The sequence below is a fragment of the Salmo salar genome, chromosome ssa05 (assembly GCF_905237065.1).
Source record: "Salmo salar chromosome ssa05, Ssal_v3.1, whole genome shotgun sequence".
Classification (NCBI taxonomy): Eukaryota; Metazoa; Chordata; class Actinopteri; order Salmoniformes; family Salmonidae; genus Salmo; species Salmo salar.
The window spans coordinates 35,106,202-35,124,217 of NC_059446.1; the positions used below are offsets into that span (position 1 = coordinate 35,106,202).

At 44.9% G+C, this 18,016-nt stretch overlaps 1 protein-coding gene across 1 annotated transcript; it reads left to right on the forward strand.

Annotated features, from left to right (window-relative positions):
* The first annotated feature begins 912 nt into the window (after nt 1–912).
* Nucleotides 913–17,313, forward strand: LOC106604716 (EGF-containing fibulin-like extracellular matrix protein 2). The gene is made up of 11 exons (XM_014199656.2): nt 913–1,180; nt 12,131–12,373; nt 12,698–12,746; nt 12,876–13,088; nt 13,389–13,511; nt 14,184–14,300; nt 14,472–14,591; nt 14,783–14,902; nt 15,084–15,210; nt 15,938–16,133; nt 16,419–17,313. Exons 2-11 carry the CDS (start codon nt 12,284–12,286, stop codon nt 16,578–16,580), a joined length of 1,317 nt encoding a protein of 438 aa, XP_014055131.2. The 5' UTR covers nt 913–1,180; nt 12,131–12,283; the 3' UTR covers nt 16,581–17,313.
* Nucleotides 17,314–18,016: the final 703 nt, after the last annotated feature.

Genomic DNA, 18,016 nt, shown 5'->3' on the forward strand with positions numbered 1-18,016 from the left:
GCAATTTGTCAGCTGGGGGAGGGTTGGGGATTTATGACAGTGATGTCTCCTGCGATGACAGCTTTCACCCCCCACACACAAGCAACCCATGATTAGGTGTGTGTAATGACAATAATGACACTGCTCATTTCCATGTCAACTAGGAATTTGAAATTATAACTAACAATTTAGACACTTAGATAATAATATTGTAAAAAGGATTAACATATTTCTCTATCTGTATACAGTAGTAGAGCTGTCCTGGAGTACACAGCTTTCATGTAATTGTTAGAAGAGATAATGTGTTGCCAAAGTAGTAGTACTGTAGTTATAACAAAACCGCTTGAAGAAATGGATGATTACTTCAGAGTCACTCTTTCCATGCTTTTACATATAAACATGTCTGTCTCTGTATATCGTCCAGAAAGGACCTCCAGTTTAAATATTTATTGGTAGTTAGAAAAGCTAACCACTTTTCCAAGAGGGCTTGTCTCTTTCCCTCTCTCCTTCGCAAATTTTTTTTGGTCCACATTCCACCGACTTCTCTCCCAAGCTATAAATATCTGTCTGTGTCAGATTGGACGGGAGTGAAGGAAACTAAGTGGCTGTACAGAAAGAGAGAAAAAGATGGGGGAGGTAAGGATAGATAGATGGGGGGTGAGTGGGGGAGTGAGCTGTGGAGGGTGATTTGAAATGAAACCAGGTGCGTTGCGTGACCAGTGAGTGGGGGCACAGGGGGGAGGGGGAGTGTGTGTGTGAATCTATGCAAGTTGTTGTTCCGCCTGTGATTTGGACAGATTTGGAATTTTGGAATTTGGGCCGCAGACCAGGAATTTGCATCCTGGGGGGTCAGGGAGGGGGGTCGGTGGGAGGGTGGAGGATGGCAGTGCAGGGGGCCAGAGTGGGGGTAGAAATGGGCTGTCCTTCTCTCCTCTCTCCCTCTCTCTTTTTCTCTCTCCCTCCCCTGCATGCATTCAGCTGCTCCAGCTGTCGATCTCCCCACTCACTCTCAGGGCCATCGAGGCAGGAGCAGGACAGACAGAAGGACCACTTCAGCTCTCCACGCTCACAACACACCAGGGACTACTACCGCCAGCAGACTAGAACAGCACATCGACCACAGAGCAACAGGGACACAAACTAGGGACCTGAAGATAGCAAGAAGAAGAAGAAGATTTCACACAGGAAAGAAGACTTGTCTGTGAGTTCACCATGTTTTACAATGACAGTGTGTGCAGGTTTGAAAGAGCGAGGGGGGGGGGGGGGGGGGTTGTGTGTGTCTACGAGAGTGTTTGCGAGTGAGTAACCAAGTGTGTGTGTCACAAAGAAAAGGAAAAAAAGTGTGTAATGCCTCTTACCCTCTGTTTGCTCCTGGAGGGGGTGGACACGTCACAGTTAAACCATTCTCTCCTCTCAACCTCCACAGCTGCAGTTGAATCCTTACAAGAGCTGAGGTGGCAAGGCCCTGCGCTTGTGTGTGTGTGTTAGAGAGGGAGTGGGAGGGAGGGAGGGAGAGAGAGCATGTGTAAGATAGTAGGTGTATTTGTAAATGGAAATGTATTACAAAACTCTCCTACAGATCCAACTACTATTTCACAACTATTTCATGTCACAATCGCAAAGTCTATTAATATCCCCTGCGGACCTTTTGCATGACAAATCCTGCCAGACACATGGTCAGTTAAGAGAGAACCTTAAGTTCAAGATTTGTTTGTCGGAAAGTCTTGCTTTAGTGTGAGGAAGAGCAGCCAGGCCTTCTTTAACCATATGGTCACACCAAGACATCCACATCAAACTAGAGAGACAGGTGCACTAAACACACCCTGTATACACCCTCACTCCTATATACACACACCATCACAGTGCAGGATACTGCCTTCCCATTCCGTTACATACGTACCACTTCTGTGCAGAGTAGGGCCCCATTTTATCGCTGTGTTTATATACTCTTAATAACTAACATTTGACAGAAAGAATGATCCGTTCATAGGCCTACATAAGGCTGGAATGACTACAGTGATTCAGGGGAAAGCGCAGAAGCATGCCAAGGAGGGTCAGAGAGTTGCACCCCAGAGGACCAAACTACCCCCTTTGACCCTCCCTGTGTCCATTGTCTCCTGCCCTCGGCACGCCTCACCTCATCCATTTGCTACAGCAATGTACTCACCAGCAGACTGCAGCCCTGTGCTAATGACCCAACAGGCTAACTCCATGGGGAACTGGCTAACTCCAACAGGCTAACTCCATGGGGAACTGGCTAACTCCAACAGGCTAACTCCATGGGGAACTGGCTAACTCCAACAGGCTAACTCCATGGGGAACTGGCTAACTCCAACAGGCTAACTCCATGGGGAACTGGCTAACTCCAACAGGCTAATTCCATGGGGAACTGGCTAACTCCAACAGGCTAACTCCATGGGGAACTGGCTAACTCCAACAGGCTAACTCCATGGGGAACTGGCTAACTCCAACAGGCTAACTCCATGGGGAACTGTTATGTGTTTTTCTGCAGAGCTAATGTCCGACAATGTGAGAGAAATCTCCTGTCACAGGAGTTCAGTGGTATCACATGTAAGAAGTTCTGGCCTTTGGGTGGCAGGTTCAGTGCAGCGAGGGGAGCAGAGCACAACTTGAGCCCACCGGGCCACCATGTTAGAGAGAGAGCAGATCCATGTGCTACTGAGCAGAACGGAACAAAGCTGGCTATGTACAGTATGCACATCTCAAGACAGGACCATCTCTGGTTGGCTCTCCCACCGGTGTGTGTGTGTAAATGTAGTTGTATGTGTGTATAACTGTGTGTGTGGTCTCGCTGTGTGCTTTGCCTAGTCCCCATGAGGTCATTTCTTTTTGACCCTGCGGATATTTTGCTTAGTCATTCTGCTGATGGTGTGGATTCAGGGAGAGTGATGCTTCCTGTTGCACGAGTTAACATACTACTGATGCCAGTAACATAAGTAAGCACCTGGGCCAATTAAAGACATCACATTGTCCCCCAAGAGTAGCTGAATTCCCTGTTCTAACCAAGTAAAGACAAGGCCGTATACAGTGCCTTCTGAAAGTTTCCAGACCCCTTGACTTTTTCCACACATTTTTTACATTACTGTCTTATTCTAAAATGTATTAAATACCAAAAAATCCTCAGCAAGCTACACACAATAACTCATAATGACAAAGCGAAAACAGGTTTAAACAGAAATATCTTATTTACATAAGAATTCAGACCCTTTGCTATGAGACTCGAAATTGATGTTTCTACAACTTGATTGTAGTCAACCTGTGGTAAATTCAATTAATTTGACATGATTTGGAAAGGCACACATCTGTCTATATAAGGTCCCACAGTTGACAGTGCATGTCAGAGCATAAACCAAGCCTTGAGGTCGAAGGAATTGTCCGTAGAGCTCCGAAACAGGATTGTGTCGAGGCACAGATCTGGTGAAGGGTACCAAGAAATGTCTGCAGCATTGAAGGTCCCCAAGAACACAGTGGCCTCCGTCATTCTTAAATGGAAGAAGTTTGGAACCACCAAGACTCTTCCTAGAGCTGGCCACCCGGCCAAACTGAGCAATCGGGGGAGAAGGGCCTTGGTCAGGGAGGTGCCAAGAACCCGATGGTCACTCTGACAAAGCTCTAGAGTTCCTCTGTGCAGATGGGATAACCTTCTAGAAGGACAACCATCTCTGCAGCACTGAACTAATTAGGCCTTTATGATAGAGTGGCCAGACGGAAGCCACTCCTAGTAAAAGGCACATGACAGCCTGCTTGGAGTTTGCCAAAAGGCAAATAAAGACTCTCAGACTATGAGAAACAACATTCTCTAGTCTGATGAAACCAAGATTGAACTATTTGGCCTGAATGCCAAGCGCAACGTCTGGAGGAACCTGGCACCATCCCTACGGTGGAGCATGGTGGTTGAAGAATCATGCTGTGGGGATGTTTTTCAGTGGCAGGTGCAATGGACAGTGGAAGGCGCAAAGTACAGAGAGATCCTTGATGAAAACCTGCTCCAGAGCGCTCAGGACCTCAGACTGGGGTGAAGGTTCACCTACAACAGGACAACAACCCTAAGCACACAGCCAAAACAACGCAGGAGTGGGTTCGGAACCCGTCTCTGAATGTCCTTGAGTGGCCCAGCCAGAGCCCGGAGTTAAACCTGATTGAACATCTCTGGAGAGACCTGAAAATAGCTGTGCAACAATGCTCCCCATCCAACCTGACAGAGCTTGAGAGGATCTGTAGAGAAGAATGGGAGAAACTCCCCAAATACAGGTGTGCCAAGCTTGTAGCGTCATACCCAAGAAGACTCGAGGCTGTAATTACTGCCAAAGATGCTTCAACAAAGTACTGACTAAAGGGTCCGAATACTTATGTAAATGTAATATTTAAGTTTTTTTATTTATAATAAATTAGCCAACATTTCTAAAAACCTGTTTTTGCTTTGTCATTATGGGGTATTTTGTGTAGATTGATGAGGGAAAATAAACCAGTTAATCGATTTTAGAATAAGGCTGTAACCTAACAAAATGTGGAAAAAGTAAAGGGGTCTGAATACTTTCCGAAGCCACTGTGTATAGATATATACAGTACCAGTCAAAGGTTTGGACACACCTATTCATTCAAGGGTTTTTCTTTGTTTTGTTTTTTTACTATTTTCTACATTGTAGAATAACAGTGAAGACATCAAAACTATGAAATAACACACATGGAATCATGTAGTAACCCAAAAATATTTGAGGTTCTACAAAGTAGCCACCCTTTGCCTTGATGACAGCTTTGCACACTCTTGGCATTTTCTCAACCAGCTTCATGCATTTCAATTAACAGGTGTGCCCTGTGAAAAGTTACGTTTTGGAATTTCTTTCCTTTGTAATGATCAGACCCTTTTTTTCAATTTTCGCTTAAAATTACATACCCAAATCGAACTGCCTGTAGCTCAGGACCTGAATCAAGGATATGCATATTCTTGATACCATTTGAAAGGAAACACTTTGAAGTTTGTGGAAATGTGAAACTAATGTTGGATAATATGACACATTAGATCTGGTAAAAGATAAAACAAAGAAAAAAACGTGTTTCTTTGTTAATTTTTTTGTTCCATTATCTTTGAAATGAAAGAGAAAGGTCACAATGTACTATTTCAGGTTGGCCGCAATGTCGATTTTGGCCACTAGATGGGAGCAGTGTATGTGCAAAGTTTTAGACTGATTCGATGAACCATTGTATTTCTGTTCAAAATGTTGTATCAAGTTTGCCCAAATGTGCCTAATTGGTTTATTGAGACATTTTGATGTTCATAACTGTGCACTCTCCTCAAACAATAGCATGGTATAGCTGCTGTAAATTGGACAGTGCAGTTAGATTAACAATAATTTAAGCTTTCTGCCCATATCAGATTTGTCTATGTCCTGGGAAATGTTCTTGTTACTTACAACCTCATGCTAATCACATTAGCCTACGTTAGCTCAACCATCCCGCAGGGGGACACCGATCCGGTAGAGGTTAATGCTTCTACACCTGCATTGCTTGCTGTTTGGGGTTTTAGGCTGGGTTTCTGTACAGCACTTTGTGACATCAGCTGACGTAATAAGGGCTTTATAAATGAATTTGATTGATTGATTGATTTGAGCCAATCAGTTGTGTTGTGACAATTTAGGGGTGGTATACAGAAGATAGCCCTATTTGGTAAAAGACCAAGTCCATTTTATGGCTCAAATAAGCAAAGAGAAACGATTTTAAGACATTAAGGTCAGTCAATGCAGAAAATGTCAAGAACTTTGAAAGTTTCTTCAAGTGCAGTCGCAAAAACCACCAAGCGCTATGATGAAACTGTTTCTCATGAGGACCACCACAGGAAAGGAAGACTCAGAGTTACTTCTGCTGCAGAGGACAAGTTCATTAGAGTTACCAGTCTCAGAAATTACAGCCAAAATAAATGCTTCACAGAGTTCAAGTAACAGACACATCGCAACATCAACTGTTCAGAGGAGACTGGGTGAATCAAGCCTTCATGGTTGAATTGCTGCAAAGAAACCAATACTAAAGGACACCAATAAGAAGAAGAGACTTGCTTGGGCCAAGAAACGCGAGCATTGGACATTAGACCAGTGGAAATCTGTCCTTTGGTTCCAACTGCCGTGTCTTTGTGAGACGCATAGTAGGTGAACGGATGATCTCCGCATGTGTGGTTCCCACCGTGAAGCATGGAGGATGAGGTGTTGGGGTGTTTTGCTGGTGACACTGTCTGTGATTTATTTAGAATGCAAGGCACACTTAACTTGCATAGCTACCACATCATTATGCAGCGATGCGCCATCCCATCTGGTTTGTGCTTAGTGGGACTATCATTTGTTTTTCAACAGGACAATGATCCAACACACCTCCAGGCTGTGTACAGGCTATTTGACCAAGAAGGAGAGTGTTGGAGTGCTGCGTCAGATGACCTGGCCTCCACAATCACCCGATTGGCAAGGCCAATCTGCAAATCACGCAAAACACCAGTCTCAACTTCAACAGTGAAGAGGCGACTCCTCCGGGATGCTAGCCTTCTAGGCAGAGTTCCTCTGTCCAGTGTCTGTGTTCTTTTGCCCATCTTAATATTGTCTTTTTATTGGCCAGTTTGAGATTTGTCTTTTTCTTTGCTACTCTGCCTAGAAGGCCAGCATCCCGGAGTCGCCTCTTCAATGTTGACATTGAGACTGGTGTTTTGCGGGTACTATTTAATGAAGCTGCCAGTTGAAGACTTCTGAGGCGTCTGTTTCTCAAATGAAACATTCTAATGTACTTGTCCTCTTGCTCAGTTGTGCACCGGGGCCTCACACTCATCTTTCTATTCTGGTTAGAGCCAGTTTGCGCTGTTCTGTGAAGGGAATAGTACACAGCGTTGTACGAGATCTTCAGTTTCTTGGCAATTTCTCGCATGGAATAGCCTTCATTTCTCAGAACAAGAATAGACTGATGAGTTTCAGAAGAAAGATCTTTGTTTCTGGCCATTTTGAGCCTGGAATCAAACCCACAAATGCTGATGCTCCAGATACTCAACTAGTCTAAAGAAGGACAGTTTTATTGCTTCTTTATTCAGAACAACAGTTTCCAGCTGTGCTAACATAATTGCAAAATGGTTTTCTAATGATCAATTAGCCTTTTAAAATGATAAACTTGGATTAGTTAACACAGCGTGCCATTGGAACACAGGAGTGATGGTTGCTGATAATGGGCCTCTGTATGCCTATGTAGATATTTCATAAAAAATCTGCTGTTTCCAGCTACAATAGTCATTTACAACATTAACAATGTCTACATTGTATTTCTGATCAATTTTATGTTATTTTAATGGACAAAAAATGTGCTCTTCTTTCAAAAACAAGGACATTTCTAAGTGACCCCAAACTTTTGAACGGTAGTGTATACACAGTACCAGTCAAAGGTTTGGACACACCTACTCATTCAAGGGTTTTTCTTTATTTTTACTATTTTCTACATTGTGGAATAATAGTGAAGACATTAAAACTATGAAATAACACATATGGAATCATGTAGTAACCAAAAAGTGTTATATTTTTAATATGTTTTATATTATAGATTCATCAAAGTAGCCATCCTTTGCCTTGATGACAGCTTTGTACACTCTTGCCATTTTCTCAACCAGGTTCACTTGGAATGCTTTTCCAACAGTGTTGAAGGAGTTCGCACATATGCTGAGCACTTGTTGGCTGCTTTTCCTTCACTCTGCAGTCCAACTCATCTCAAACCATCTCAACTAGGTTGAGGTCGGATAATTGTGGAGGCCAGGTCATCTGATGCAGCAATCCATCTCCTTCTTGGCCAAATAGCCCTTACACAGCCTGGAGGTATGTTGGGTCATTGTCCTGTTGAAAAACAAATGATAGTCCCACTAAGCGCAAACCAGATTGGATGGCGTATTGCTAGCCATGCTGGTTAATTGTGCCTTGAATTCTAAATAAATCAATGACAGTGTGACCAGCAAAGCACATCACACCGCCTCCTCCATGCTTCACGGTGGGAACTACACACGTGGAGATCATCCGTTCACCCACTCTGCGTCTCACAAAAACCCGGCGGTTGGAACCAAAATTCTCAAATTTGGACCCATCAGACCAAAGGACAGATTTCCACCGGTCTAATGTCCATTGCTCGTGTTTCTTGGCCCTAAGCAAGTCTCTTCTTAACATTTATTTGGGCTGCAATTTCTGAGGCTGGTAACTCTAATGAACTTGTCCTCTGCAGCAGAGGTAACTCCGGGTCTTCCTTTCCTGTGGCGGTCCTCATTAAAAATCAAAGAAATTGTATCACAATTCCAGTGGATCAGAAGTTTACAAACACTAAGTTGATTGTGCATTTTAACAGCTTGGAAAATTCCAGAAAATTATGTCATGGCTTTAGAAGCTTCTGATAGGCTAATTGACATCATTTGAGTTAATTGAAGGTGTAACAGTGGATGTATTTCCAGGCCTGCCTTCAAACTCAGTGCCTCTTTGCTTGACATCATGGGAAAATCAAAATAAATCAGCCAAGACCTCAGAAAAGAATTTGTAGACCTCCACAAGTTTGGTTCATCCCTTGGAGCAATTTCCAAACGCCTGAAGGTACCACGTTCATCTGTACAAACAATAATACGTAAGTATAAATACCATGGGACCACGCAGCCCTCATGCCGCTCAGGAAGGAGACGCATTCTGTCTCCTAGAGATAAACGTACTGTGGTGTGAAAAGTGCAAATCAATCCCATAACAACAGCAAAGGACCTTGTGAAGATGCTGGACGAAACAGGTACAAAGTATCTATATCCACACTAAAACAAGTCCTATATCGACATAACCTGAAAGGCCGCTCAGCAAGGAAGAAGCCACCGCTCCAAAACCGCCATAAAAAAGCCAGACTATGGTTTGCAACTGCTCATGGGAACAAAGATTGTACTTTATGGAGAAATGTACTCTGGTCTGATGAAACAAAAATATAACTATTTGGCCATAATGACCATCGTTATGTTTGGAGGAAAAAGGGGGAGGCTTGCAAGCCGAAGAACACCATCCCAACCGTGAAGCACGGGGGTGGCAGCATCATGTTGAGGGGGTGCTTTGCTGCAGGAGGGACTGGTGCACTTCACAAAATAGATGGCATCATGAGGAGGGAAAAGTATGTGTATATATATATATATATATATCTCAAGACATCAGTCAGGAAGTTAAAGCTTGGTTGCAAATGGGTCTTCCAAATGGACAATGATCAAGCATACTTCCAAAGTTGTGGCAAAATGGCTTAAGGACAACAAAGCCACGGTATTTGAGTGGCCATCACAAAGCCCTGACCTTAATCATATAAAAAATGTGTGGGCAGAACTGAAAAAGTGTGTGCGAGCAAGGAGGCCTACAAACCTGACTCGGTTACACCAGCTCTGTCAGGAGGAATGGGCCAAAATTCACCCAACTTATTGTGGGAAGCTGTGGAAGACTACCCGGAACGTTTGACCGAAGTTAAACAATTTAAAGGCAATGCTAACAAATACTAATTGAGTGTATGTAAACTTCTGACCCACTGGGAATGTGATGAAAAAAATAAAAGCTGAAATAAATCCTTCTATCTACTATTATTCTGACATTTCACATTCTTAAAGTAAAGTGGTGATCCTAACTGACCTAAGACAGTGAATTTTTACTCGGATTAAATATCAGGAATTGTGAAAAACTGAGTTTAAATGTATTTGGCTAAGGTGTATGTAAACTTCCGACTTCAACTGTATATATATTTCTGTGAAAAATGGTAAACTACGTGATTCTACACTTCTGTTAAATGGCAAGTTTGTCACACTACCCATTTTCATTTAGTCATGCAACTGTAATTCCATTTCGATGACAGTCAAGGAAATCATATATTTCTTCAACAACGCTTGTCATAACCAGAACCACAAACAATTAACAGACCAGTGGTTGACCTGTGGAGGGCTGTCAGAGTGACGAACCATCCGCCCAGTCAGAGACCAGAGGCTGTAGGGTTGGCAGCAGCTGTCCTACATGAACCATGGGGGGCTTTCCCAGAACCTGATACTCTGGGAAACACTGATGGTAGGGTATCCCTACTGGGAACTGCAGCCCACATCCTTGCCACGGGCATTCCAGAGGTCCAAACACCACTTGGTGCTCACTGGTCAGCGGTGGCGGGGCAGTACCTACCCACGTCTCCCTGCTGCCCACAGTCCTGGGTGACTGAGTGGACTCTGGCAGACAGTTTTAGTTTTTTGGTGGTTTTAGGTCAGATCCCCCCGCCCTGGTTGTAAGAGTACCACAGTATCTACACAAGGATTCTGACGTGTCCTCATATCGGAGTTGTATATAAGTGTCCTCCTGCTTATGATGCAGACCTATTGAAGATGATATGACGCAAGGCCCACTATAAGACTTTTGTGAGTGTATGAAAGATTGTGAAGTTGTGTGACAAGTGCATTGTGTGTACTGTGTGGGTACTTGTCCTGGGAACTTAGTGGAACATTTGCTGTTGGTTTTGGTGCTTCAGAGCGAAGGTAAGGCTACATTTGGAGTGTGATGTAAGACAGTATTTATGTGTGGCACGCGCGTCACTCTGTGGCTTCTTTTTTGTTAATTAGCATAACACCCAACACACTCGGCATGACCTTTGAGGTTCGTGTGTGTGTGTGTGTGTGTGTGTGTAGGTGTGTGCATGTACAGTAGATGTGGCTAGGTACTTCTCTGTTACGGCAGTTATGGCCCGCCTGGCTGTGTGTAGGAGAAGCTCTTTTTGTTCACGTGAGTGACTCTTGAAATGGTTGAGTCCTTTGTGATGTAATGTGATTGGTGGATTCAATAAAGTATTTCAAATGTGTGTGATTGTGTGCGTGTGTGTGTACATGCATAACGAAAGCAGTGATTATAACTTTCCTCTTCATCTATTCTGTCTGGAGCCTCTGCTGCCGGTTTTGCACGAACAACGGTTACTCAGAAATGGGGAGCTGGAATTGAGGATTTATTTGTCTAGGTACATGTTCTACTTAAACAGCTGTGCTTCCTCTTGCCAAGAACATTACATGGAGGATGGTTGGGTTCTCCTGAAATGGGCAGCAAAGCCCTGTCTGTATACTTCTCCACCTCCATATGCAGTACTTCAGTGATTAACACACTAGCCATGATGATGAATGATGCCAGGCTCAGATAAAGACAACAATGGATTATGTGGTACTAGTAACAGTGATGTAGATGGATGAACAGAGCAGAAACCTGTCTGAGAGGCTGCGGCGTCTGGGAAAACAGAAAGTAATGTCTTGAAATTGACAGATAATACCCTGAGATTTAGGACCTCTTACTGGTTTACTGTGTTTAGTGGCCCACTCTGGAATACTGTAGGTTCAGCCTCCACAAGTTTTCAATGTGAATACCCAGCCTTCTCGTGTGTGTGTGTGTGTGTGTGTGTGTGTGTGTGTGTGTGTGTGTGTGTGTGTGTGTGTGTGTGTGTGTGTGTGTGTGTGTGTGTGTGTGTGTGTGTGTGTGTGTGTGTGTGTGTGTGTGTGTGTGTGTGTGTGTGTGTATATTCCTAGTCCCAGTTACAGTGGGGCTGTCTGGGGAAATAGATGGCTGTGTGTGGAGAGCTGTAATGAAAGCATTTCCTTGCTGTTGACTTTTCTTTATTTTTAGCTGATGGATGGACTACATACTTATATTTATCTTTCACCAGCAGGGGGAGACGTACTTCCTCTCCATAATACTGGCGGGGATTCAGGGGGAAAGATGTTCGATTAGCAAATAATGTCACTTGTTTGACTTCTGCTCTGTGTCTGAGCCTGGCTTTAGAAAATATGTCAACACACAGCTCAGTGGTATGAGAAGTTTATGAGGTGGATGATTTACCACTCAGGTTGTTGAGTCTATCACTCTCTCTCTCTTTCTGAAGTGCTCTCAACCCAGGTTAATGAGTGTCCAGAGTATCTAACTATCCCCCTCTCTTTCTCTCTCCCTCTCTCTCTTTCTCTCTCCCTCTCTCTCTTTCTCTCGCTCTTTCCCTCTCCACCTCTCTCTCTCTCCCCCTCTCTCTTTCTCCCTTTCTCTCCCTCTCTCTCTCTCCCCTTTTCTGTCTCGCTTTCTGTCTCGCTCTCTCTCTTTCTCTCCCCTTTCCCTCTCTACAGATACCACTGAGCTGCTCTGAGCACCACAACAAGTCGGAAGCTCGTTTCATCCTGACCTGAGGCGCCGTTACCTGTGTGACCCGCCGGCTGTGCCAGTGTGTGTTGTGTGTTAACGCGAGTGATCCTGTTCTATCTGCCAGTCAGTACGTGAGCATGCGGGGCGTGTGTGTGTCCATCCTGTGTGTGTCTGTGATCCTCCGCAGTGCTATTTCACAGCCACCTACAGAAAGTGACACCTACACGGTAAGGATGGGTGTTTCGGCGCGCCAACCAGGACTCTCGCTCTCTCACTCCCTCTCTCCTACCTTTCCATCTTTTCATCCCCCTCCCACCATGTACCAGACTGATGATTTGACCCCTTTTTTCTATTGCAGCTGCTCTTCTCTTTTCTGTTGTCCTCCGCTGACCTGTTCTCTGTGCTCATGACTGTGTGTCACCATCTCCTCCTCCCTCTCATCCTATTGGTGTGACAGTGGACAGCCATGATTTAAAGTGCATATAATAGCTGTACATGAAAGGTTATTTGGATGATACAGTACATGAGACTCTCTCTCCTGCTATCTGTAGGAATGCACAGATGGGTATCAATGGGACTCCCAGACTCAGCACTGCAAAGGTAAAGGCTCTCGCTTATCCCCATGTCCCCATGTCCGTGTCCTGAGTGAGAGCATTACAACGTCAAACCACTCCTGTCTTTCAGTCCTTTTCCTTCAGCCTCTTGCGGTCTCTCCCTCTCTCCCGTCAGACATAAATGAGTGTGAGACCATTCCGGAGGCCTGTAAGGGTGAGATGAAGTGCTTCAACCACTACGGGGGCTACCTGTGCCTCCCCCGCTCTGCCTCAGTCATCCCAGCCCAAGACCCCCCCAGCCAGCCTGGGACCAACCTGGAGAGCACTGCCAGAGAGCCCTTCAACCCCTGTCCTCTGGGCTACGAACCCCAGGGAGACAGCTGTGTGGGTGAGACAGGGGAGGGATAGTGTGTGTGTGTGTGTGTGTACGTGGATAGCTGGTACTGGAATGTGGAGATTTCACGAGGACAGCTGCTCTTAGTTTTATGGGCCGGAGAGTTGTGAAAGAGCTGCTTGTCCTGTTGTCCTTTGGGTTCGGGGCGGTAGGTGTTATTGTTGACGGGGAATGCATGAGACAGGAATAGGGATTCAGCAATGTGGGGAATTCTCAGCTGTTGGCTCATCAAATATATTCACTTACCATGTTACTTAGAAAACAGTGTGTTTCATTGCCATATCACACACGCAGACGTGAATGAGTGTGAGAGAGATGAACACGACTGCCAGCCCAGCCAGCAGTGCATCAACACACCTGGAGCCTTCACCTGCCAGTGTCCTGATGGTTACCGCAAGGTTGGCACCGAGTGCATTGGTAAGTCACACTACACTCTTAAAAAGGGTTCTAAAAGGGTCCTTAGGAACTATTTTGGGTTCCATGTAGAACCCTCTGGGGATATGGTTCTACCTGGAACCAGAAAGGGTTCTTCAAAGGGTTATCCTATGGGGACAACCAAAGAACCCTGTTAGGTTGTAGATAGCATCATTCTTTCTAAGGATGTATAGTACTCTGTTAGGTTGTAGATAGCATCATTCTTTCTAAGGATGTATAGTACTCTGTTAGGTTGTAGATAGCATCATTCTTTCTAAGGATGTATAGTACTCTGTTAGGTTGTAGATAGCATCATTCTTTCTAAGGATGTATAGTACTCTGTTAGGTTGTAGATAGCATCATTCTTTCTAAGGATGTATAGTACTCTGTTAGGTTGTAGATAGCATCATTCTTTCTAAGGATGTATAGTACTCTCCATAGGACTCTCTCTAACCAGCCTTCCCCCTGGCCTGAGTCAAACCAACTCACTGTTTGTGGTCTCACTGCATTGTTGTGGTTCAGCTTAGTCATTGTAGCATGTTATTTGACCTCTATTTAACCAGGCAAGTCCTTGGATCAAATTCTCCTTTACCATAACAACCTGGTTGGTCAAAGCAATCTCCTCTTGCTCTCCGGAACTGTTTCCGAATGCTCTCCTTCCATCTGTGTTGTTAGACATTGATGAGTGCAGGTACAGGTACTGTCAGCATCGCTGCGTCAACGTCCCAGGCTCCTTCTCCTGTCAGTGTGAACCAGGCTTCCAGCTGGCCGGCAACAACCGCTCCTGTATTGGTAAGGCATGGTCAGACACACACACGCAATACCGCATACTGTATACACACAGAGTCATGGTTAAACTAATAGCCACAACCAGCCAAAAGCACACACAGAGTCCCACACGATCCAGACTGATGTTAGAACGTAGATATACTGATAGACTTCTCCCTTTCCTCCTCCTTCCAGATGTGAATGAGTGTGACATGGGCGCCCCCTGTCAGCAGCGGTGTTATAACACCTACGGTACCTTCCTCTGTCGCTGTGACCTGGGCTACGAGTTGGGGCCTGACGGCTTCGCCTGCAATGGTGAGAGGATCTGTCTGCCTGTCTGTCTGTCTCTATAATGCCATTAAAATAGCAGTGCTACGATCTGAAAAGAGACTCCATCTCTTTCTTTCTTGCATTATTTAAAAGCTCTCTGTCTGTTTTCTTGGTTAAAACAGCTGGGTTATGATCTGAAACGCTCTTCCCCCTTCTCTCCCTCCTGCGTTCTGCAGACATAGACGAGTGCAGCTACTCCAGTTACCTGTGCCAGTTCCAGTGTGTCAATGAACCCGGGAAGTTCTCCTGTCAGTGCCCAGAAGGCTACCAGCTGCTGGGCACCCGACTATGCCAGGGTAAGCACTCTCTCCATCTGTTGTTCTTTTGCCCGTCTTTCACTTCAATGTCAGCTAATTGTACCTGTGTTCTTCCGTCGTCCTCGTTAGTGGACAATTTGATTCTATTCGTTTCGATTCTGTCCTATTGTATTCGACCCTTCCCTTTCCCAAAGCTTTTCTCCATCCCTCTCCTCCCCAGATATAAATGAGTGTGAGACCGGAGAGCACCAGTGTACTGAAGGACAGACCTGTGTGAATATCCACGGTGCCAGTCAGTGTGTGGACACCAACCTCTGTCAGGACCCTTACATCCAAATAACTGACAAGTGAGTGAACATTTGTTAAAACACGCGCGCACACACACACACACACACACACACACACACACACACACACACACACACACACACACACACACACACACACACACACACACACACACACACACACACACACACACACACACACACACTCAAACATCTTTCCCCCCATTATCAACCTCTGTCCATATCATCAGCCTCACTCTGTATGGAACACAGATCACATTATTTCTAAGATTGCTCCAATTACTTTTTCCAGATTTCTGTCCAATTCTGTGCCCTTTTCAGTTGAACGGGTGTTAAATTGATAACAGGTGTGGACAGTGGTTTATTTCCCTCTACTTGTTTTGGCTGTATGAAAAGGTTTCAGAAAATGACTTGGGGAAATGGCCACTGTTCAAATACAGTTGTATGTAATCCGTCTTGGTTTGAGGATAGTTCACCAGTGCTCCTTCTGTATCGCAATATACCCCTCTAGTGGTTGAGTTATGAACTACTCTTTTGAACATTTTATCTAGAGGCATGAGCATTTCAGGGGACATATTCATCACTAAATATAAAACATTGATGAACAAATATTCAGTTTTAATTTAAACAGAATCAAAAGTGAATCATTAAGCCGTCTAGTTCACGAGGTCAAATTTCAGGAAGCGACTCCCACTACGACACAACTCACATACAGTCTCTCTCCAGAGGACTAAAAAACTGCTACTTTTCTCTCCTGTGTGTCTAGTCGTTGTGTTTGTCCTGCGACCAAGCCAGCCTGTCGAGACCTACCCTTCTCTATCGTCCACCGCTACATGAGCATCACGTCGGAGCGCTCCGCCCCCTCAGACATTTTCCAGATCCAGGCCACCAGCGTCTACCCAGGAGCCTACAACACCTTCCGCATCCGCTCTGGAGACGACAACGGAGACTTCTACATCAGAGTGAGCGCAGCTATAGCGTAACAACCCTTGTATAGCGCCAGCCTGAGTCACCCTCCCATCCGCTTTGTGAATATATGATGATAGACTAGGGAATTTATGATGACAGTTGGAGGTCTAGAAACGTATTGTATTGCAGTTTTGAGACCTTGCATCATAACAATACTTAGATAAGTTTCTTGACTTCTTAGACTAGAAGGAATTTGTCAAATAAACCCCAACCTTTTCTGCCTAATGTAGCGTGACTGACTCTGACTAACCTCACTATCGTCTCCGTGTCTCCCTCAGCAAATCAACAACATCAGCGCCATGTTGGTTTTAGCCCGGGCCGTGACTGGACCCCTGGAGTACACACTGGACCTGGAGATGGTGTCAGTCAACCCCCTCCTGAGCTACCAGACCAGTTCGGCCCTGCGACTGTCCATCTACGTAGGGCCTTATGCCTTCTAGAGGGAGGAGAGAGAAACAGAGGGGGGGGGGTGGTGTATAGACACAAGAGAGGAAAAATAGGAAACACAGAACAATCTAGAATTGAAAGGGGTCAGGAACAGTCAGATAATGTAACATGATGTCAAAGGTAACACACAACTCTGTCAAGTCCCAATCATTTGGGAAAGTTAAGATAGAGTGAGATAAAAAAAAATACATTTATGAAAAAGGAATACTGCATCAATAACGTATGACTGATAAATATGAATACTACGAAGTAGTATTGATATACTGTACATGTTTGCTCCCTGCCTCCTAGAGTATCATTCTCAACCGCTCCATGTTGCCCGTTCCCCTAGTAACCGTTGGTAACAACCAAACACCCTCCAATTGAAGATCTAGAGAGAACCAAAAGACATATTACGTTATCATTGTATCGTAATCATTCTCATCCCGACTCTTGTCATTCCCTTCCTTTGAACAGACTCATTCTCACTCCAATGTTTTCATGCTATTCCCATTCCTTTACGACAGTTTTCCTTATCATCCATGGGCCACGACTCAATAACCACTCAGATCAAACCTCTTCATCCGCCCTGTCGCTCCCGCATCAATCCCTCTCCTGAATCCTACCTAGTCCTGGTGCTGAAGCTCTGACTCACTCACACACCGTTTGTAGTTCTGTAACATTACAGAAAGCTGTATCAGAAAGCTGATGCAAAATAAAACGATATACATTTAAATCACGTGTTAACCATAGCTTTTTGTGCATATTATTTCACCATGTCACCCTTCTTAATATAGTCTCATTTCTCTCCGATTTCTTCATCTCCTGTTTCTCCTTTTCCTTCAACCAGTATGTCCTAATTTCCCCCACAGTGTGCTCTGGTCGTAGCCAGTTGACCTTTCTGAATGTATCCCCCCAGGTCCACTGTGGTCCAGTGCCAGTGGCACTCTCTTTCCACAGCTGCAGAACATGCCTGGGCTTCATGTGTGACAACCACTGAGAGAATGGAAAAGATCTCTTGAACAATGAGGGAAGGCAGGGTCAATATATGGGTCAATATTCACTTAAGACTCATTAGCCTTAATATGTGGGGCATAACAAGGCGACCTGGTCTGCAGTGGCATACTTACTGAACAGCCACAGCCTCTCCCCTGGGTGACTAAAGCCATATTGCTTGGGTAGTGATTCTTCTCCAGTCCACAAAAAAAAAACAGGGGAAAGCCCTAATGCCATCGTCCATCGCCTCCGCTGCTGCTCACTCTGCCCAGCCAGCCTCCACCTTGGCACACACGTACGCACGCGCACACACACACACACACCTCCCCTCTATCCTCGCTCAATGGAGATGACTCATACGCCACGCAGTCTTACGCAATCAGGCCCAAAGTGAAGTCTGTAGCCAGTACAGCCACAAGGAGCCGAGGGTGAAGTCTGTAGCCAGTACAGCCAC